The sequence below is a fragment of the Varanus komodoensis genome, unplaced genomic scaffold (genome assembly GCF_004798865.1).
Source record: "Varanus komodoensis strain SLA01 unplaced genomic scaffold, ASM479886v1 scaffold1, whole genome shotgun sequence".
NCBI classification, from domain to species: domain Eukaryota; kingdom Metazoa; phylum Chordata; class Lepidosauria; order Squamata; family Varanidae; genus Varanus; species Varanus komodoensis.
This window is the reverse complement of record NW_025335268.1, coordinates 30,591,312-30,614,242: the sequence shown is the minus strand read 5'-3', so window position 1 is coordinate 30,614,242 and position 22,931 is coordinate 30,591,312. Positions and strand designations below refer to the sequence as shown.

Genomic DNA, 22,931 nt, shown 5'->3' with positions numbered 1-22,931 from the left:
GCCAATTTTCAATAGCAAACCATTAGATGGTTTTCTAAGATGTGGTTAGTGGGTGGTTCTCTTGACCAGTACAGAGAGAATTCAAAGTGTTCTAGATTGGGTTGTACTCCCTCTAAAGGGGCAGATTCATAGCTTGGGGGTCCTCCTTGATTCATCTTAGTAACTTGAGGTTCAGGTGGTCTCAGCAGCATGGAGAGCTTACTACCAGCTTCAGTTGAGGGCCTGACTACACTCCTATTTAAACAGGATTAGCCTGATTTCAATTATCTGTGCTCTGGTAATCTCTAAATTGGATAACCGCAATGAAGTCTATATGGGGCTGTTCGGAAGTTGCAGTTTGTGCAAAATGTGACATTCAGATTAATAAGTGGGACCAGAAGGTCCAAACATATAATACCAATTCTGGCCTGCTTGCATTGGCTGCCCATATGCTCTGAGCCCAATTTGAAGTGCTGGATTTTCTTATAAAGACTTGCATGCCTTGGGATCACAGTAGTTGATGCTAACACCTCTTCTAACCTCCTTCTACCCAAACACTATTATCTGTATCTGGGCCCTTCCTCAGGTCTAGTTTTTTATTGAAATTGTTTTAGATGTTTAAACTATTTTAAATTTTGTACCTTGGAATTTTACACTGTGCTTTAGGTGTCTGTATTTTTATTGTATCAGTTTTTATTATTGTACTTTGATAAAATTGTAGCAAACTGCCCAGCAAACTTTGGCCACTATGCACTACAGAAATAAAATCAATGATGATGATGGTGAACACTACAATGCCAAAATTAGCTTGCAGAGAAGCTAACTTCTAGGAACTATAGAATTCCATAGCTTCTTGCCACAGAAGATTGGTAGCAACTTAGCTTTTCTTGCCATTGCAAACTTTGGTGGCACAGGCCAGATGGTGCAGGGGGCTGTATGCAGTCCATAGTTTATATAATACATAACCTTGCTTTAAAGCACTTAATGTGCATTGGGATCTGGGAACATGCACCAGCACCTCTTAAAATGTTTTTCAACTCTAAAAGTTCCTAGTGCTTAAAAAATGACTAAATTCACAATTGTGTGAAGAATATGCCAATCCATTCTATTCAGCCAGGAGATTCTGAACTTTGCCAGCATTTTGTTGTGAACTGTCCCGAGACATCAGTGATGGGATGGTATATAGAAGTTTTAAATAAATAAAATAAATAAAAACTAAATGAAATTTTCTCATGGAAGTGGAGGACAATGAGCAGTAATGTCAAGATATTTTGAAAATAATGTGATTACACATTGGTCTTATCATTTTAAGATAGAGCAGTTAAATATTCCAAACACAAATGACCCAGTTCTTTAAAAATCTCTCCAGGAAAAGAAGCTATCAGCTTGTCAATAGATGTAGTTTAAGTGTCCGGTGCATTATAACCATTATGTATTATGTAGACAAAACCCCTCATCATTGTTTGCAGTTAAACTTAAGTGATCATACAAGAAAGCACCCTGCTTCATTCTTAGAAGGATTCTGATTTGAAGGCCACTACCAGATGCACTGCTTATCTAAAGAGTTACAGAATGATCCTCCTCCTTATGGGCTTTCAGTAAAAGACAACTGACTTAAGATACTTCAGATTCAGGACAGCATGCGCTTAAATAGGATACTGAGAAGACTTCTTCAGGTCATCTAGGTTAAATTCTCCATTTCTAATGAAATGTTACAGAAATGTTACAGAATGAAATATAATTTTCAGATTTAAAATCTTACCAGAATCCATGGATAGTCCAGTACATTACCGGGTCTTTGCATTCATTTTCATTCATCTAGAGAAAACATGCCCATCAATTTATCAGATAAAGCCAGTTTTTATACTAAGCAAAACATATTTTAAGGATTAATAACACAAAAATTTAGCTCATAATTATCTTTGGCTCACACCCCCAAGAAATATCAATATTATTAAATTGCTTTCAATGGGGCAGCAACAAAAGACGTAGGCAGGAGTTGTATTTTCCCCTCTAAACAGAAAATTGGACTTACCATGAAGTGTCCTTCTGGTTGGCAAAGAGTGGACCAGAAAGGAATGGGTTACTCCTCTGAGGAGGTTTGGCCAAAAGAGAATTGGCAAGAGAATTGGCCATGACAGAGGTAAAGAATGCTGACTGCCCAGTCACCTCAAGTTCCTTCCAATGCATTGGGCACTTGGGGATCCTCAAGGGAGTAGCTGCCCTGAAACTCCTCCCCTCTGCCCCATGAAGCCCAGGTGAGCCTTGACAGCAAATTTCAACAACCTAGTTCTGCCCCTCGTTGACTAATCAACTATGGGATAGGGCTAGAGACAGAGGGTTTGTTTGCATTTCATTTTTGTTTGTTTCTGAGGTTCCACAGCAGCAGTTGAGGAGCAAATAAGGCTCCCTGCCATTGGTTAAAAGGCAAAGCAAAAGACTGAGGCAGTTCTCCTGTGGCAATGGAAAATGTATCATTCTTTTAGCTCTGCCTTCTCATGGAGGAGAAAATCAACTCATTCCTGTTGGCTCCACCCTCTGTTGACTGAGAACCTACCATTTTGCTAGGGGAAGAGATCTCTATTATAAAGCCAAGTCATTCAGGAATCCTGATTATGGTTGTCAGAATTGACTAGCCTGATCAAAGACTCCCAAAGAATGGATGTGATCTCAAAAGACTAGCCAAGACAATAATGTTCATCTTCTTAAAGAGGAAGAAAAATGGCTGAAGAGATTGCAGATTTCTGAGCTCTCTATCTGGAAGATGTTGCAAGAAATAAATGAATCACTTTATTAGCTATCAAGAAGAAAATAGTAATGATTTCTGATAATGTGAAAATGCTCCAATGTGGCATTATTAAGAATGCTGTCACCTGGGAGCATTAGCTGCTTCTATTTTGTGTTCCTGACACTATCACCATTGCTCCAAAGTTTTTACTTCTTCTAGAAAACTTGACTGAGATTTAGCAAGCTGGGACAAAACATACTTGAAGCGTCTTCTAAGCTTTGCAATTAAAATAGATAAGGGAAAGCAGGCACACAACAAAGACATACACAAAGGACATATGTGTTAGGGTGGCTTTGCCTGCCCAGCATTTTCTTCTCTGTTCTCTTATTAGTTCAAGGGCAGGAAGCCATGTAAATGTCTGCAGAACTAAAGGAAGCTCAACTGACTGAGCATTACTTCATAATTTTTTTAAAAGACTTGCACACGGGAAATTAGCGTGTCACAGAGGAAGATTCTAGCCTTAGAAGGCTTCTGCTATGCTAGCTGTCTATTGTGCAGGAATTTATATAGGTGTGTGACAATGCGAAAATGACACAGGCTAAACATGGATTTTTAACTTTATCTGCCATTTTTGATGACTAGGCTTTTACAAGTTTGTTACAGGAAAGTATTTGAAACTGCTACAGAAAGCATTAACTGCACAACCAGAATTTGGCCTCTACCAAACAGTTTTTCATATGACCACAGGCAATTTCACATAAAGAAAAATATTGGAGAAGACATGACTAATCATAATAATTGCTTTTTACAGAACATTTTATTAAGGAACTTTAAATATGAATCATACAGTGTTTTATTATTTCTTGTATTCCCATTTTTCATTGAAGCAATTTTACACATTAAAATAAAATATACTTAACAGAATACCATCCATTAAATAACCACAAATCATTTAAGACAGCAGCAAGAGCAACATTTTGACTAGCAAGAGTGACTGGAGCCTTATCTCTAGCCTTGCGCTAAGCTTCAGAAGCAATGAAAAATGAAAAGAGCCGCTTCCAAATGTCTCCAGATCATGGTCCTCTATACCTAGAAGCAACACACACACACTCATGCACACCCACATTGCATGCATCCATTCACACAAGGAAAGTCTCCCCCCCACCCCCCATGCGTCAATTTGGCTTGGAAAAAAGTCTTCCACCAAAGCCTAATCCAGCAATAGGCTGTGGAGAAATGTTGCGGGGGGGGGGGGGGGAAATGGGGGGGGGGGGGGGGGGCAAAGCAGGTGGGGGGGAAGGTTAACTCTTTCCTTGAAGTAAACTTGGAAAAAAGCCTTCTGTTAGTTTCAATGGAAAGCTAATTGCATCACTAGGCGTTTTTGATTTGGGAATTCACACTGCATGGGGGAAGGATTTTTTTCCCTTCAGGTGAGACCCCTTCAAATTACCCTCCCCTTGCGTGCACACACAGGGTGCTGCAAACAGGCTTGGGAAAAGCTCTACACTGCCTTCAGTGGAATGTTTTCAAGAAGGGGTGGGGTGAAGAGGGGAGGGCAGAGCTTCTTCACCCATGTTGTCTTCATCCACAATGGTTAAGCATGAAACATTTGAATGGAAGATTTCTAGAAACATAACTTGATTATTGTATAAGTATTTTGCCTCTGCACATACTCCAAATTACCTTGGCTTTAAAACAGAATTGAAAGTGACCCCTAAGGCATATAAGATTTATTTTGCTCACTTTGAATTGAATTGGAATCCTCCCTATTCTATCGAGAGTCAGTGTGGTGTAGTGGTTAAGAGCATGGGACTGGGACTCAGACGATCTGGGTTCTAGTCCCCACTCAGCCATGGAGCCAACTGGGTGACTTTGGGCCAGTCACAGACTCTCAGCCCAACCTACCTCACAGGGTTGTTGTTGTGGGGATAAGATGGAGGAGGAGAATGATGTAAGCTGCCTTGAGCCCCTTGTAGGAAAAAGGCAGGATATAAACCAATAAATAAATAAATAAACCAATATTGTTAACATTTTGTTTATGAATACTGGAGAAGGAGAAAACTGGAAGCGTACACTATGACCCAATCTGGACAACCATATCTGGACTTAATGAACTAAGGTATGAACAACTTTTCCTTGTTCACACAGTCCCTTGTCTTCTTCATGGTGCAGAGCAGACATGAACTTCTAATGACCACAGCTTCCCATTTTGTCCAAGCCAGGAAGCCATGCCTAAAATCACTGACTCAAGCTAGGATAAGTAAATCAGGTCTAATGGTGGTTCAATATCTGGCCTTATTTTAATCTAGAACATAAGAAGAGCCATTCTGGGTCAGGTTAAAGGCCTATCTGCACCAGCATTTTGCCACCACAGGGGCCAACTAATTGTCCATAGGAAGTCCACAAGTAGGACATGAGTGCAGTAGCCCCTTCCTCTCATGTTAAGCAATAGCTGGCATAATTAGACATATCAATCCAATACTGAAGGTAATATATAGTCATCAGAACAAGTAATCAACTAATACTTGGAAACCATCGTTTTTGGTTGAGACAAAAGAGGAAATTGCTGATTCAAAGAAAGGATGGGATTCTGGACGTGGGCAAAGGGTTCATGCATTGAAATATAGCCATTAAGTTTTATTTTAGCTTCCTTAAGCAAAATTAAAACAAACTGCACACAGTCTGTTTTCACAACCAGCACTAACAGCGCAGTGAGGCTCTGCCATGCCATAAGTGTATGTGACTGTTATTACTGCACGGCAGCAAGCAAAGGACAGTTATTTTAACTCAGAAATAGTCCTCTAGTCTTGCCAGTTTAGGCTTCCTATTTTCATTATTAGAGGCAAGAAACACAAAATGTACTTCTGTGAAAACACCTGAAGTGAATATAGTTCAAGTGTCTTAGAACAGAAACCAATTTAAGTAAAACTCAGCATGTATTTCCATTCAAATAATACATGGTTTTTAATAGATTCCTTGCTTAATTAGCTGACTAAGGTTGTGACAACTCTGCCAGCTTTTTAAAATATAGTACTGGGATGAATAAAGTGATCTTAACCCTCCTAGGCAGCTGTCTGAGTTGGGAGAGATAAGAGTTAACCCTCCACCATCAGAGAAGAATTCTGCTGTGAAATAGACATCTGCACCAGAAGCCCCAGTTAAGCCTTCAGAAAGCTTAGCAGGCACAAATCTAGCAGCAGTCAGCAGTTCTGGTGGCCAGAAGAAGGTGCTGAAACATGGCTTCCCTCCGTGGACTCCTTGCCCATTCTACACTCTGACAAAGTTTTTTCCTTGCCACTGATTTCAAAGCATGAAATTTAAAAGAACTGCAAGGAAAAAACTAACAAGAACCCTTTCCCACCCTGACCACTCATGTGCCAGCAGCACACTGGATGCCAAGATAGTTTTGTAGTAGATCTCCCTTTTTGACCCACTTAGGATTGTTCTATGATAAATGTACAACTTTATGCATAGACGTTAGGGATGAGGTATCATTTTATTTATTTATTTAGAATTTTTGTATGCCATCTCATCGCATAGCCTTGGGACAGCTTACATAAAATAAATAAACACAATATTGGTTGTCCTGTTGGTTGGCGGATCAGGTTTCGGAGAGGGTGAATTGAACTTAGTCCTGAATGGGGTTGCACTCCCTCTTAGGGACAAGGTCCGCAGCTTGGGAGTGCTCCTCGACCCGGAGCTTTCATTGGAAGCTCAGGTGACAGCAGTCGCGAGGAGCGCTTTCCTTCAGCTTCGGCTGATCCATCAGCTGCGCCCCTACCTGGAGTACGACTGCCTGGCAACAGTGACACATGCGCTGGTGACTTCCCGCCTTGACTACTGTAACACGCTCTATGTGGGGCTACCCTTGAAGATGGTCCGGATACTTCAATTGGTTCAAAATAGAGCTGCCAGGCTGCTGACGGGGACTGGGCGTTATGTTCACTTGACTCCAGTCCTCCATCAGCTTCACTGGCTTCCCATTGAAGTCCGGGCCCAATTCAAGGTGTTGGTGATGACCTATAAAGCCCTAAACGGCTTGGGTCCTGGTTACCTGAAGGAGCGCTTACATCCATATACGCCTGCCCACCCCTTGAGATCTGCGGGAGAGGCCCTTCTCTGGAAAACCTCCGTGAAAGAAATTAGGAGGGTAAGTACTCGGAGGAGGGCTTTCTCTGCGGTAGCGCCCAATCTATGGAATGTGCTCCCCAGAGAGGTCCGCCTGGCGCCGTCGTTATTTGTTTTTCGGCGCCAGGCGAAGACCTTTTTATTTAAACGTCATTTTAATTGTTAATATTATTTGCTTATTTTATCTGGCCAGGGTGACTTATTTTATATTGTTAATTGGTTTTATATTTTGAATGTATTATATTTTAATTTTATGTTGTGAGCCGCCCCGAGGCTTCGGCAAATGGGGCGGCATAGAAATGTTTTAAATAAATAAATAAATAAATACAAATCATACAAATAAAATCCAGATTCACCCTGGCTGCAAATTAAAACCTACAGATGATATTAAAAGTTATTAAAATATTGTTTAAATAAAAAGGTCTTAGCCTGGCGCCGAAAAACAAATAACGATGGTGCCAGGCAGACCTCTCTGGGGTGGATTATAAGCTGTTCATACAGATGGGATTGGATACTACTGTGATTTCTTCCTACAGACACAATACTATAAAGTAGTCTTCTGAAGTATTTGCTCTACAGCTACAGGATTTGTGAAGATAGAAGACATACTGATTCTACCCTCAGATGTGGTGCCACCATATTTTGTGAACCTCTTTCTTCCAGGTTTCTTTGCCCATGAAGCAGACTGCTCCCATGCCCAGTTATTTGTGAAGGTAATGCACTAATGTCTAAATTAGTTCTTAAAGCTAGCTACATAACTCAGAAAGGAGAGTCCAATGCTGCAAAGATCTATACTCCATAGGAACCTGGAATGTAAGATCCATGAATCAAGGCAAGCTGGATGTGGTCAAACAAGAGATGACAAGACTGAACATCGACATCTTAGGAATCAGTGAACTAAAATGGACAGGAATGGATGAATTTAATTCAGATAACCATCAGGTATACTACTGCGGTCAAGAATCCCTCAGAAGAAATGGAGTAGCCTTCATAGTGAATAAAAGAGCAGGAAAAGCAATACTGGGATACAATCTCCAAAATGACAGAATGATCTCAGTTCAAATCCAAGGCAAACCATTCAACATCACAGTAGTCCAAGTCTGTGCCCCAACCACTGGTGCAGAAGAGGCTGAAGTTGACCGGTTCTATGAAGGCCTACAACACCTTCCAGAATTAACACCAAAAAATGATGTCCTTATCATCATGGGGGATTGGAATGCTAAAGTAGGAAGCCAAAGGATAACCGGAATAACAGGCAAGTTTGGCCTTGGAGTACAAAATGAAGCAGGGCACAGGCTGGTAGAATTTTGTCAAGAGAATACGATGGTCACAGCACACACTCTTTTCCAACAACCCAAGAGACAACTCTACACATGGACATCACCAGACAGTCAACACAGAAATCAGATTGACTATGTGCTCTGCAGCCAAAGATGGAAAACCTCTATACAGTCAGTAAAAACTAGACCAGGAGCTGACTGTGGCTCAGATCATGAGCTTCTTGTTGCAAAATTTAGGCTTAAATTGAAGAAAGTAGGGAAAAGCACTAGGCCACTCAGGTATGACCTAAATCATATCCCTGATGAATATACAGTAGAGGTGACAGATAGATTTAAGGAATTAGATCTGATAGACAGAGTGCCTGAAGAACTATGCACAGAGGTTCGCAACATTGTACAAGAGGCAGCAACTAAAACCACCCCAAAGAAAAAGAAATGCAAGAAAACAAAATGGCTGTCTGAGGAAACTTTACAAATAGCTGAGGAAAGAAGGGAAGCAAAAGGCAAGGGAGAAAGAGAGATACAAACAATTGAATGCAGAATTCCAGAGAATAGCTAGAAGAGATAAGAATGCCTTCTTAAATGAACAGTGCAAAGAAATAGAAGAAAACAATAGAATAGGGAAGACTAGAGATCTCTTCAAGAAAATTGGAGATACGAAGGAAACATTTCATACAAAGATGGACATGATAAAGGATCAAAATGGCAGGGACCTAACAGAGGCAGAACAAATTAAGAAGAGGTGGCAAGATTACACAGAAGAACTATGTGTTTAATTGTTATTGTCTTAATTTATTGTCGTGAGCCGCCCCAAGGCTTTGGCGAATGGGGCGGCATAAAAATGTTTTAATAAATAAACAAACAAACTATACAAGAAAGAGCTTAACATCCCTGATAACCACGATGGTGTGGTCGCTGACCTCAAGCCAGACATCCTGGAATGTGAAGTCAAATGGGCCTTAGGAAGTTTGAGCAACAACAAAGCTAGTGGAGGAGACAGTATTCCAGCTGAGCTATTCAAAATCCAAAAAGACAATGCAGTTAAAGTGCTACACTCAATATGCCAGCAAATTTGGAAAACTCAACAGTGGCCACAGGATTGGAAAAGGTCAGTTTACATTCTGATCCCAAAGAAGGGCAATGCCAAAGAATGTTCAACCTACTGCACCATTGCACTCATTTCACATGCCAGCAAAGTTACGCTCAAAATCCTACCAGCTAGGCTCCAGCAGTATGTGGACTGAGAACTACTAGAAGTACAAGCAGGATTTCAAAGAGGGAGAGGAACTAAAAATCTAATTGCCAACATACACTGGATCATGGAGAAAGCTAGGGAGTTCCAGAAAAAATATCTACTTCTGCTTCACTGACTATGCTAAAGCCTTTGATTGTGCGGATCACAACAAATTGTGGCAAGTTCTTAAAGAGATAGGAGTACCAGACCATCTTATTTGTCTCTTGAGAAACCTATATGCAGGTCAAGAAGCAACAGTGAGGACACGGAAACACTGATAGGTTCAAAATTGAGAAAGGAGTTTGGCAAGGCTGTATACTGTCGCCCTGACTATTTAACTTAGGGCTAGATGAATCACCAGTTGGAATTAAGATTGCTGGGAGAAATATGAACAACCTCAGATATGCAGATGATACCACTGTAATGGCAGAAAGTGAAGAGGAACTAAAGAGCCTCTTGATGCGGGTGAAGGAGGAGAGTGCAAAAGTTGGCTTGAAACTCAACATCAAAAAAACTAAGATCATGGCATCTGGTCCTCTCACTTCCTGGCAAATAGATGGGGAAGAAATGGAGGTAGTGACAGATTTTATTTTCCTGGCCTCCAAGGTCACTGCAGACAGGGACTGCAGCCAAGAAATTAAAAGACGCTCCTGGGGAGGAAAGCTATGGCAAATCTACACAGCATACTAAAAAGAACAGACATCACCTTGCCAACAATAGTGCGTAAAGTCAAAGCTATGGTTTTCCCAGTTGCAATGTATGGTTGTGAAAGCTGGACCATAAGGAAGTCTGAGCGCCGAAGTATTGAGGCCTTTGAACTGTGGTGCTGGAAAAGACTCCTGCGAGTCCCTTGGACCGCAAGGAAATCAAACCGGTCAGTCCTAGAGGAGATCAACCCTGACTGCTCTTTAGAAGGCCAGATACTGAAGATGAAACTCAAATACTTTGGCCACCTAACGAGAAGGAAGGGCTCCCTGGAGAAGACCCTGATGCTGGGAACGATTGATGGCAAAAGGAGAAGGGGACGGCAGAGGAAGAGGTGGCTAGATGGAGTCACTGGGGCAGTGGGTGTGGGCTTGGATGGACTTCAAGGGTTGGTGGAGGACAGCAGAGCCTGGAGGAATGTTGTCCATGGAGTTGTGAAGGGTTGGGTATGACTTTGCAACTAAACAAAAACAAATCTTGAAATTGATGCAGGTCTGTACATAAATGTTTTAAATACATAAAATTTGTCAAGAACTTGCTTTACTATCTCTGTTTGGTCCTGGATTTAACTCAGTGGGGAAACTCAGGTGAGATAACCATATCTAAAACTGAATGCCCGCACCCTACTTCTTATGTGGTGGCCAAAGAATAAATTATTTTCCAGAATTCTTGAATTTGGCTATTCTATCCTTTTAGTATAGGGTCAGGCATACATTTGACTGAACAAATCTCTTTTAAAAAGACAACTTACCTTACATACAGTCACAGGCCAGTGATGCACTAAGTATAATTTTCCCCACGTATGAGGGTGTTCATTCCTGAAACATACAATATTACATTTTGTATTCTTTGAGATATTAAGAAGCAAAAGAAATTCAACTAATAGAAAACATGCATTGTAGTTTAATTGTCAATTTTCAAAGCATTAAACCTCCCTATTCAACAATTTTTGTATATGGCAAAATAGCAGCACAATGTGGGGAGGGGTTCCAATGCTAGGTATAGAGAATGAGAGTCAGTTTCTTTGTATGTGTGTAGTTTTGTTTTATTTTTCAGGGAAGTCTGGACTGTGACGTCTCCAACAAAAATTGAAGTCTATCTTGAAGCTGCATCACAGTGCTGAAGATGGACATTGAGGAAAGTTGCCTCTTCAAATGGCAGCTGTCATGGTAGCCTCAAAGAAATCTTCAGCTGAACATGCTGTTCTCCCTCTCAAAGCATTCATTTAGAGGAAAGTGTGAGAAAGCCCATCTCAAGAGATAAATGGGGAAAGTGCATTTTCAGAAACGGTGAGCAAAATTGAAAATTCCTCGAAGAAAATAACTTTAATGGTTATTAAGAAACTGGTTAACAGCAATATGGCTTGGCAGGAAACTACCATTTTGTTCTGTTCTGGAGATCAGTCTGCACATTTGAGGGAACAACTGCTTAAGAATGCTATTTAGAGTAAAATGTAGAGCACTTATCAGGAAGAGCTTATAGCTGGAGACAAGAGACCTGGTTTATACATCACAATAACCTATAGTGGGTCGTGAGCCTTGCTTGTGTCAGCATGACTTATTCTGAAAAATGAACCCAGTGAGGCCAAGAAGCCATGTGTTATTTGACAATTGCTTCCCCATCAAACAAGCTATGCTAGCCAAATACAGATGACATTTATTAATTTATATTTATATTTTCATTTATATGCTGTCTACTACTGTAGTCTCAAGGTTGCTAATTACCATGACACGACAAGCTGTAGTTAGGATGGTAATTCAGCCAATGGCATCAGTATGCATTGCAGCTTAAACAAGCCACCATGGTTTGATTAAGTTGTGGTAATGTGCAACTTGGGTTGTAGACAGGGCAAACACCTAGATCTCTTCAGAAATTATACTTAGAAATCACTACAAAATTGACCAGAATATACTGCTAAAACACCTTTTAGTAGAAGGGTACTCTAACTAATATTCTACACATGTAGTGACATGTGGAACTAGAGATTTTTCAATCATCCTAGAGAGCATTCATTTTCTTTGAACATCTCACTACTTACTGTTGCACCTTGCTGGAAAGAAAAAATGGATTTACTGTAATATTCACTCTGTCCTAGTGAAGAAAATGAAGTCAGCCCCATTCAATGGTTTGTTACTAAGAAATTCCAGTAAGCTCACTGATGCTTACAGAGTTCCCTGTGATTTTTTTCCCACATGACTTGTGGATTGTTAATTGTTTCAGGCCCTTCCAGGGATGTCTCCTGTTTTAGTCACACTTATTGTTCATTTCTCTCTCTGCACTGATGATTGCCTTCCGCATATTGGAATTTTCTTAGAGCTTCAGAGGCTCTTAGAAGCTGAAGTTTTACTTCACTTGGGGTGAGATGGGGTCTTCTTGCCATAAAATCTCAAGCCCCACCTTTTAGCACAACAGAAGAGTTAACATTTCAGTTTTCCTGAGTGAAAGGAAGTCATGCTATGCAGATCTCATGAACCAAAAGCTCCCAACTAGAACTGGACAGAACAGCATAAGATCTATCCAGTTGATCCCTTCTGCAGATATGACTGCTTCTGCCAGTCAGTTGATGAGATGGCCAATTCAGCAGCCTCTCCACAGGCTCCAAACCTGCTTTGTAGGATTGGGGGACCCTCCAAAGCAGTTGGAAGGAAGCCCAGGTAGAGGAGATGAATGGAAAGATCTGCTCACACAATATTAAATTTCACCCACTATTTCAGACTGCGTTTTCTCACTTGACAAGATGTTACAATACTCATTGCAGAGTTGTCACTATCACCCTTTAACACACTTGATAGCGGACTTACCCGTTGGCTAAAGTACATTTAGCGAATGTAGAAAAGATACCAAGCCAAAAGCACGAACCAATCAAAACATATAGGATCACAGGTTTCATTTTTTAAAATTCACAACGCATCTGTGTAGAAAAAGAAATATGTAAGCAGAACACCACAACAAGGTAACTGTTAAAATAGAAGAGAAATTAAACAGGTAAAAACAGTTGATACAAATTGCGTTAAATGATGAGACTGCTGGCAGAATCCAATTGTGCCATTGTGCAACAGAAAGCTAGCAGTCCAAAATTTAGCTCTAGAATAAAGTGCAAAGACTCATTTCTGCATTAAGGCAGGTCAATAGGTCTTCTGTCTACAAGTTCTGCTTATTTGTTCCATTCTGGAAACAAACAAACAAGCAAACAAACGTTTCTGGTTGTTTTTTAACCACTAGCTCCTGGTTGTGCTACTGATGTGTCTTGCTGATGCATAGGCAGACTTGGATATTGTCCTAGGTGTTACTGCTTAACTTGCAATATTTCTTTTAAAGAGTGCATGATTACCCAGCTGGAAAGATTGAATAGTGAACTGTGTGCAGCAAAAGATGCACCATTTATAAAACTAATGCAATGTAGCAGGTGAATTAGTATTAATACAGAAACCTTTTCTGCATAACTTATGGAAAGCCCCCATTGTATTCTAAACTCCCCACAGTATCCATCCATCTCCCACCCCCATTTCAACATCATTGTGTTGGAACACATTCCAATTCTACTGCAGGAGCAGCATCCACATTCCATGAGGCATTACGCACCTCTGTTTCCTCTTCCTATTTGGGTCCTAGGCCACCAAATGGAATGGAAAATCTGTGCACATTTCTGTGCTCAGCCCCCACCCATCTCAGTCACGGAATGAAGGCTCAGCAAGGGTGGAGGCAGCTGGTCATGGATTGGAAAGAGAAGCATTAACTGAATGGAACCTATAACAACTTGGGATCCCTACACATGTGGAGAAAGGAATTGGAAAGAGCATTCTGTATAGCTTGCATACAGACCAGATGTTTGGTCTTATTATATTTGCAGACTTCACTTAAACCAGTAAGTGCATGTAAACAAATATGTACATCGTCAAAACTGAAACATTTCTGTTAAAAAGCTGCAAATAAGTTTAAGTGCAGGAAGGATTACAAAAGTGTTCCTCTAATGTTTAAACTTTTGACAGACTACAATAAGCAACTTGATTAATCTACAATATTGGTATTTAATTTCAATGCATTAGGTTGCTTGGCACAGGAGCAAGCTTGATTAGAACATTTATCAAAAAAGATTTTTCTTCAAACATGATTTAAAAAATAAGGCAGAATGCCAAATCCTCTCCTTCACTATTCACTTGTACTATTTGAGCAACTTGCTTAATTACTTCTCTCAGTTCCCTAACAACTTGATGTCATTGGTTCTGTTTCTGAATCATCCAATAAACACTGCTTCAGCTGTCCAAAAAGCAAACATTCTTCAAGAAGTTAAAACCATGAGTTGGATTCACAAAATCTTCATGTGGACAGAAAAGTTCCTTCTGATAACAGATTTGTGAATCAGCTGAGCTTTTTCTCTGGCTAAACAAGGGAGGGAATAATCTCCCCCAGCTGCATCCCACAGAAATCTGCTTCAAAGGGTGGAAACCCCACAGAACACTAGGAGGGTGGTGCTGGGAACTGCAGAGGGAAAGATCATTTCCCCACTCCCCCATTCTGCTCTGAGGGGAACTTTGCTTTAGGATGTTCCTGACAGCAGAATCAAAACTCTGAATCCATTTTCATGATTCTAAATATGTCACAAGAATTATACAGAAGTAAACGCTGATGAAACTAATCATTGTTAATCTGTTCAGACTGATTCTAGAGCTGTAGATGCAACTCTGTTCGAGGAACACGACAAATTATATCAGTTTTGTTAACAGGCAGTGTAAGATATATAGGAATAGAGGGGACAGTTGTCCAATGCTGTTCTGTTTTAAAAAGCAGTAAAGCTTTTAGCTTCCCCTTGCTATTTACAGATGCATTAATTGAAATTTTTAGTATTTATTCTGTATCATTTCTCTCACATGCAGAGATGTACACAGTGGTATGATTCCTCTGCTGCAACAAAGCTATCCCTCTTGCTGTTAGTAAAGTACTTGAGTATCATTAGCTGTCTTAAGTGTCATTTTAGTAGAATAGCAGGCTAAAAATAACTGAATACTACTAGTACATTGGCACTGACTTTTATCAAACTCCAAACATACTTTGGATCTTTTCCCCATCAAGGCAAGCTCAAATTATGTACTTAATTACCTGAAACAGGCACTAAATGAGCATATATTAAGATATTTGCATGGCTGATGAGAATAACACATTCTAATATTGACATTTGAAATATCTGAATTTTAAAATAAGATTGTGGAGGTCCCTATATGCACATACTACAGCTGAAGACTAAAATCCCATGTGAAAATGAGATATAGAGATTTATCTTGCAGACAAGGATCCTGTTAGATAGGAGCAGTGTCAAATGCTGTACAAAAAGCATTAGAAAACCACCATTTTCCCATCCAAAAAATAAGCAGTATCAACATTGCCCTCTTACACTAGAATCATTTCAAGACCGCCTTCTGTTGCTTTTAGGATCTGTATACTCCACATTAACTTCAGATCCACTATGCACAGAAATCTATACTCAGAGTCATTAATGAAAATTACAACCCTTGGATCACTTGATATTTTTGAAGCACTCTTACAAATAATACATTGCAAGTGTAAAATCAAATCCACTTATTTTACCTGCTTCTGCAACTATACAGTTGTTAGAGGTTATTAATGGGTAGATGAACTCAAATGACCTTGTGAATGTGCATCTCTGTACTTTCTGTCCATTAAAAAACCCCCAATTTACTAGATTCTTCACTCCTTTCCACATAGATAACTGATTGTAGAATAATTTCATCATCGTGTTTGGATCCACCCCTTCTTCTAAGGAGGGCCATAGATAGGACTGTTCTATTTTATCCTCATAACTGCTAGTGAGGCAAAGAAAGAAACAGAGACCTGACGAGGGCTCAGCAGAACTTCCATCTAGGTATCTCTGCTCCGAGTCAAAGACATTATCCACTATGCTTGCACTAGTTGTTATATGCTATCAGCTAATTCATTCTCCCTTTATCTTAATTGCTCAAACAAAACCATTGAAGGTTGGGGAAAACCAAAGGTTCACCGAAGTACAACTATTACATAAGAAAAGAGAGAGTCTCTAAGGGGAAGGGGGAACAAACTGAAAACTTCCCAGGGTATATTGAACATGCTCAGTGGCCATGGCACACTGGCTGACTATTTTTGGCGGGGGTGGACATAAAATCAGGAGGAAGAAAAGAAATGAAAGGGGAATGGCTTTTGCTGGTTTGTCAGGAGCACTCCACACTAAAGTCTCACTTGTGCAGCTATAAAATACAAAAATGCTTGCTGAAAAATAGATGTTAATTCTATATTCCTGGCAAGCACTATGGTCAAAGAAGGTATCCACAAATTTTCCTGGCCTTGGTAGCCAAGAGAACATTTGTGTTTATCAGGATGCTACCTCTTTCTTTCTGTGCCAGCCTATGCTTAAATAAAACTCACATTGCATTCAGTGAGGCTCACTTCTACATATGCATTTATAGGATTTCAGCTTTAATCACTCATCTTGTGCAACAGGAAGGCCCGCAACAATACTTTACCTTTCTTTTCCACTCCAACTTTTATACTTGGAAGGCAGGGGCTTTGCTTTGGCAGGGGATGCCCAAGACATTTTAGCAGTCCCAAGAGCCTGTGTCAACTTTCCACTGCAGAGCCAGAGGAAAATCTGTGCTCATTCTAGTCCAGGCAAGCTACCTCTGAGAGAAAGGCAATGGATGACAGAAGTACTCTAGACTGTTCACCAGGAATGATGCTTGCTGCCTTGCCTCTAATCACCCTAATTCCAGGGCAATAAAATTATAGCCATGGAAAGGGTAACCCTAACCCTAACCCTGGCCTGGACGCATGTGATGTACTAATCATGCTTAAGCTTATCTGGTCTAGGCCCAGTCAGTCTGGAAACTGCATGGACGCCACTTTGTGCTCTAGGGGAAAATGAAGGAATACAAGCATAATTACTAGAAGTTATATTTTTATGCTCCTTAACCATTCTGCCAGTCAAACCATATCCCTCCAAACAATGCAATACAAAACAAAACAGCCACTCTGAAGAATACTTATCCAGACAAATAACTTATCCTGATTTTTAAGAGCACAATTCTCATGAACTCTACTTGCACACAGGAGAACCAATGGGTTGAAGCACCATATTTTTCCTTCGTTTCTGGCAGGGACATCTACCAAAATGCTTAGCTTTGCATAAGTAATAAAGTCGAGGAGCGGTTCTGGAAAACACCGGAGCAGCTTCCTCGTTACAGAAGCACTGACTTAATACCCAAGTCCCCTGTCGCCAGCTCTCCTCCTGTGTGGGCTATACACACGAAAGTGCTCCCTCACGATTTCTATGGTTCGTGCTCCCAAGAAAGCACCGCCTTGCTGCTTCCAACCTCCCACAATGACTGCGGGCGGCGGGGATCCGTAAATGACCTCCCGGGAAGCAGCATCTCGGAGAGCAGCGATCTTGCCCGGAAGCCCCACTGCGCTCAAAGGGGATGGAGCAGCAGGATTCCAGGGCAAGCCTACACAGGGCTGCACGCCAAACGGCTTGGATACAAAGCCACAAGCTTATGGACGCTCTCTGAGAACTCGATGCCGTGCAATACCGTGTGGCTTGCGCTCAAGCCAGCGTGCGTAACAACCCGCTAGAAAGCCAGGAAGACTTATTTCCAATAAGTGCAGCTCGTGATATGGAAGCAACCCAGAGCTTAAACCCTGCAGGGTATTTACCTGGCTCGTGATCGAAGAGAACTAAAAAGCGGCTAAGCGCTTCAGCCCGTCGCTTCCCTGCAGAGAGCAGCACTTCCGCAAAGACGCTAAATCCCGCCCACACTGCCTGTGCTGTCGAAAACAAAATTGCTCTTGGGTGAATGCCTGACTGCTTGTCTTGCCTCCTGAATTTGATAAACTACCTATTTGCCAAGACATCGTCGGATGATATTCTAATTTCTCCGTGCACTGTTGTAGAAAAAACAATGGTAGCACCGTTATGTAACGGCATTACTGTTAGACACATTATACGAATTGCCATGAAAGGCAGGGATTGCAAATTTTACATTTAAAAAAATGAAGTTAGGTTTTCTGAAATCACCTTGTCTGAAGGCAGAGAGGTTACACTAGCAGAGCAATCCTAAACGGTTTAAATCCGAAGTAAGGCTACTAAGTTCTTCATACACAAGCTAGTAAGTGCCCTGTTGAAATCAATGCAACTTCCAAGAATAGCAAAGTTAGTATTTTTCAATTTCCATCATAACAGGCTGATTCTATGCAGTTATTTATACTTCATTAATTAAATTTAAGCTGGAAATTTGAATTTCCAGCTGGAATTTGAATTTAAGCTGGAAATGTGTACTTGATTGCATTTTTGTAACTCTCAGGATGTCAAGACCAGCTTAAATTTGTTAAACGCTACATTGGAAGAGTAGCAAAAAGGAGCTACGATTCACTTAAAATATCTCAATGTATCAATCTCAGTATCTCATGGTATGATACTACGTATCATACCATGCAGTACAGCAAATAGAAAAGGGGAAATAAAAGTGCTGAGAAAGCAATGTTATGTTCATATCTTCCCACATGTCATGAGTAAAACTTAACACATTCACCCACACACCCAAGAGCTAAAAACAGCAGCATTTTCTCCTAGAAGTTCCACTGATTTAAGTGGAGCTTGCTCCCAAGTAAGTGAATGCAGCTTTTCATCCTTGCCTCCAACCTAACCCATTTGTTGAAGAAAACTAACTCCCACCTGGCAAACATAAAGACAGCTATTTTGGTGGTAGATGTGTTACTGGATGGCAAGGGTGCTGAATCTCTTTCAGCCCTAGGATTAACTCAATTTTGGAGAAGCTCTCAGGAGCACATTCTAGTGATGAGCATGGAAAAAAGCACAGGCTCCAAAATATCAGTATATTTTAGTTTAAAATTGTTATTGTTGATATCTAAACCTTTTTTTTTTAAAGGTGGGGCTGTATAAAAGATAGCACCCATCAGACAATGGCTGAACTGGGATCCAGCCCACATGTATACTTTCTTATTAGATGGGCAACTGCTACGGTTCAGTTCATTCATCCCTAGAAGACCTTTACACTATTTAGCTATAGTAAATATAATTTTAAATATTACAACAAATATATTCAATGAATATGTAGCACTACATGTAACTTTTGTTGAAAGAGCGAGCATTATTTTTCATGAAAACCTCCTTCTTTGTTGATTGAAATTGGGAACGTAGAGATGAATATTTTGTATTCTCTTTTTAAAAGGTGATAATAACATGGCAAGATACATATTCTCTGTTCCTGCCAGCTTTTATACATAGTCTTCTTGTGGACAGGAAGTTTGCAACCCAAGTCTTTTACATATAATGGAATGAATGACTTATCAATGGTGATTAAGTGGTCTTCCCATTTCAGGTGGGATATAGTTCTTCCTAGGCCAGCCGACACCACTATATACACCCAGAAAAAAGAAGAGTTTGAAAGAGAAATCAGTGCTTTTAATGCCTGCTGCAGATAAGTACATTTTTCATGGAGAAAGCTAGGGAGTTCCAGAAAAACATCTACTTCTGCTTCATTGACTATGCTAAAGCTTTTGATTGTGTGGATCACAACAAATTGTGGCCAATTCTTAGAGATGGGAGTACCAGACCATCTCATTTGTCCCTTGAGAAACCTATATGCGGGTCAAGAAGCAACAGTGACAACTGGACATGGAACCACTGATTGGTTCAAAATTGAGAAAGGAGTTCGGCAAGGCTGTATACTGTCGTCCTGCCTATTTAACTTATATGCAGAGCACATCATGAGAAAGGTTGGGCTAGATGAATCACCAGTTGGAATTAAGATTGCTGGGAGAAATATCAACAACCTCAGATATGCAGATGATACCTCTCATGGCAGAAAGTGAAGAGGAACTAAAGAGCCTCTTGATGCAGGTGAAGGAGGAGAGCGCAAAAGTTGGCTTGAAACTCAAAATTAAGAAAACCAAGATCATGGCATCCGGTCCTCTCACTTCCTGGCAAGTAGATGGGGAAGAAATGGAGGTAGTGACAGATTTTAGTTTCCTGAGCTCCAAGATCACCACAGATGGCGACTACAGGCAAGAAATTAAGACGCTTGCTCCTTGGGAGGAAAGCTATGGCAAATCTAGACAGCATACTAAAAAGCAGAGACATCACCCTGCCAACAAAACTGTGTATAGTCAAGGCTATGGTTTTCCCAGTTGCAATGTATGGCTGTGAAAGCTGGACCATAAGGCAGGCTGAGTGCAAAAGGATTGAAACCTTTGAACTGTGGTGCTGGAGGAGACTCCTGCGAGTCCCTTGGACTGCAAGGCAATCAAACCAGTCAGTCCTAGAGGAGATCAACCCTGACTGCTCTTTAGAAGGCTACATACTGGAGATGAAACTCAAATACTTTGGCCACCTAATGAGAAGGAAGGCCTCGTTTAGCCTATCTGTTGTTCTTTCATAACAAGCCACACTGAAGACCAATTTATACTTGTATACATAGCAAGCCACAGTGAAAGCCATTCATTGTAATTGCTACAAAAATGCTGGCTCATCTGCAGTAAATGTGTAGTGTACATCTCCATGCATGCAATGGGAAGCACAATGGAACCCTAGTTAATTCTGTTATCCCCAATACAGGCATACCAGCTATCCCTTAAATGTTTGGAGAAACATGTCCCTCTTTCATTGTTTACAAGTTTACTGCAGTGAATGCCAATTAAACACCAGTGCACCCACAGAGCACACAGGGACACTATTGCCCTAGCATCCTGTCAAAGTCTTAACCTTTTTACTATAATCATATTAAGGCTGTTTAGTATTAGGTTGTAGAGCATGCTTCCAGACCAGGCATTTATCAAGCATTCCATCAGCCTGCCTCATGCACAGACATCAAAGTTCAGTTGTGTTCCCCTCATCACTACTTTTATCTTTTTCCTGACCATGGAACATGTCTTAAGAAATAAAGATAGAATTGCTGCACAATGTCTTCTGCTTGTTAGTGCAAGGAACCTTCCATCAGGAAGTACCAAGGACACTGGAAGCGTGTACAACTTTTCCACAATGAGGGTGGCTTTTTGGTATACAGGATTTGGATGAAAATTAATACAATAAGCTTCATTAAATCAACTAACTACCCTATCTAGTAATACAAGACCTATGAAATTGAATTTCCTCAGGCTAGGTTGGCTGTAAATTTTAAAGGTCAGAACATAGATGTTTAGTGCCACCTGCAGCATCATTCTGGAAACAACAAACACTATACATTATTCCTGATATCATCTGAAACAAAGCAATTACTGGGACTTAGAAAAACTTTTTACATTTACAGCCTAGTACTGTGCAAATAGGATCAGAGTGTTCATTTTGGGTCTCATTTTGTCTCTGCATGGGAAAGCCAACATGGAGAGGTAAAATTATGAACATAGCATTTTATGCATTTGTTAACAAATGTTTAGCTTAGAGTGCCAGCAAAAAGTGATGATGCTTCGACATGATGCTTTGGGCTTGTCTATTTTTGTTCTTGTTAGTCGTTAAGTCGTGCCCGACCCATTGCGACCCCATGGACATTATTCCTCCAGGCCTTCCTGTCTTCCACCATCCCCCGGAATCCAATTCAGCTCACAGCAACTGCTTCAGTGACTCCATCTAACCACCTCATTCTCTGCCACCTCTTCTTCTTTTGCCATCTATACTGGTGATTATACCCAGAATTATTGTGCAGTATTCTTCATACTTCTCATTCCACAAAATTTTACCTGGAACCTGAAAGTGGTGTGCAACAAAGTAAACAGGAGTTATTTATTCAAAACCAAATACTATTGAGGCAGTATCCTACTGAAGTTTCTAAGGCAGTGTGCTATAGCAAAAACTTTGGAAGCAAGGTCAGTTGTACCAGCCAGTCACTAGCACTGAAGTTCATTGAGTTTTTCTGTTGTCAATTATATTGGATCTTTGCTTGCTCACTCGTAATATTACAGTAGCTCACATTTATCTGGAATAAATGTGAATAATGTAATATATTTAAATATAATAAATTGACATTTTAATTTATGGCCCTTTAGGATGTTGATGTCTAATGTTTTGGGGTACCACCCTTATTTGCTGTGACCTTCTGCTGATATAAACAACTAAAAACACAAGGGGTGCAAAAATTAAATGTGCATCCCAAGCCTATTCATGTTTACTAAGCTTACCTGTTTTAAGTTTTGAGGTACTTTCAGTCATTTGATTTCATTAAAGTATTCTTATGAGTAATTTCAACATTTACTCATTGAAATTGCAATTCAATGGAAACTGAATACATTTGATCATATAGTTTTGATTAAAGTGTAAGTAAATATTTTCTTTAGTATATTTAGTAACACCACTCATTTATTTATTTAAAAATCATGTTCCAGCACTTCCAAATGTCTATTGAGGGCTGGAATCTTAAAATTACTTGAAAGTAAGTCCAATTCAATTATGGAGTTTTTCTAAGTAAGTGCAAGAGAGGATTGGAGTGCAAGAGTATGCAGCTTCTTACTTTGGGTGGGGCTGCTCTTGGGCTATGTTCTTTAAATCAAAGTCACAGCAAAGAATCTTCATTAAACAGCATTCCCAGTTAAGAACTGACATAAACACTCCAGAAAAAAACCATGAGAAGTGGGAAATGAATTTTATCCAGAAATCCATAAACTCTGAATCTCATGTGCATCACACCAGGGAAGCAGAACATTAATTCACATCTCTGCTTTTGCTACTTCTGCATAGCCTTTACAGTTGCTTATAATGCAATCCTACACACACCTACTTGGAAGTCAGCCCCACTGAACGCAATACAGGTTACCCCAGTATAATCGGGTATGGGATAGCGGTCTTAATTCCTGATGAAAACAACGATAAAATGCATATTCTACA

At 40.3% G+C, this 22,931-nt stretch overlaps 1 protein-coding gene across 1 annotated transcript in view; it reads right to left on the bottom strand.

The window, feature by feature from the left end:
* The window catches only part of RNASET2 (ribonuclease T2), a 40,199-nt gene extending 22,360 nt beyond the window's left edge, over nt 1-17,839 (bottom strand). The window contains exons 1-4 of the mRNA XM_044421303.1: nt 17,753-17,839; nt 12,856-12,965; nt 10,806-10,872; nt 1,742-1,797 (exon numbers count right to left, since the gene is read on the bottom strand). Of these exons, the coding sequence (XP_044277238.1) occupies nt 1,742-1,797; nt 10,806-10,872; nt 12,856-12,944 (212 nt within the window). The 5' untranslated portion in view covers nt 12,945-12,965; nt 17,753-17,839. The remainder of the gene's footprint in view (nt 1-1,741; nt 1,798-10,805; nt 10,873-12,855; nt 12,966-17,752) is intronic.
* Nucleotides 17,840-22,931: the final 5,092 nt, after the last annotated feature.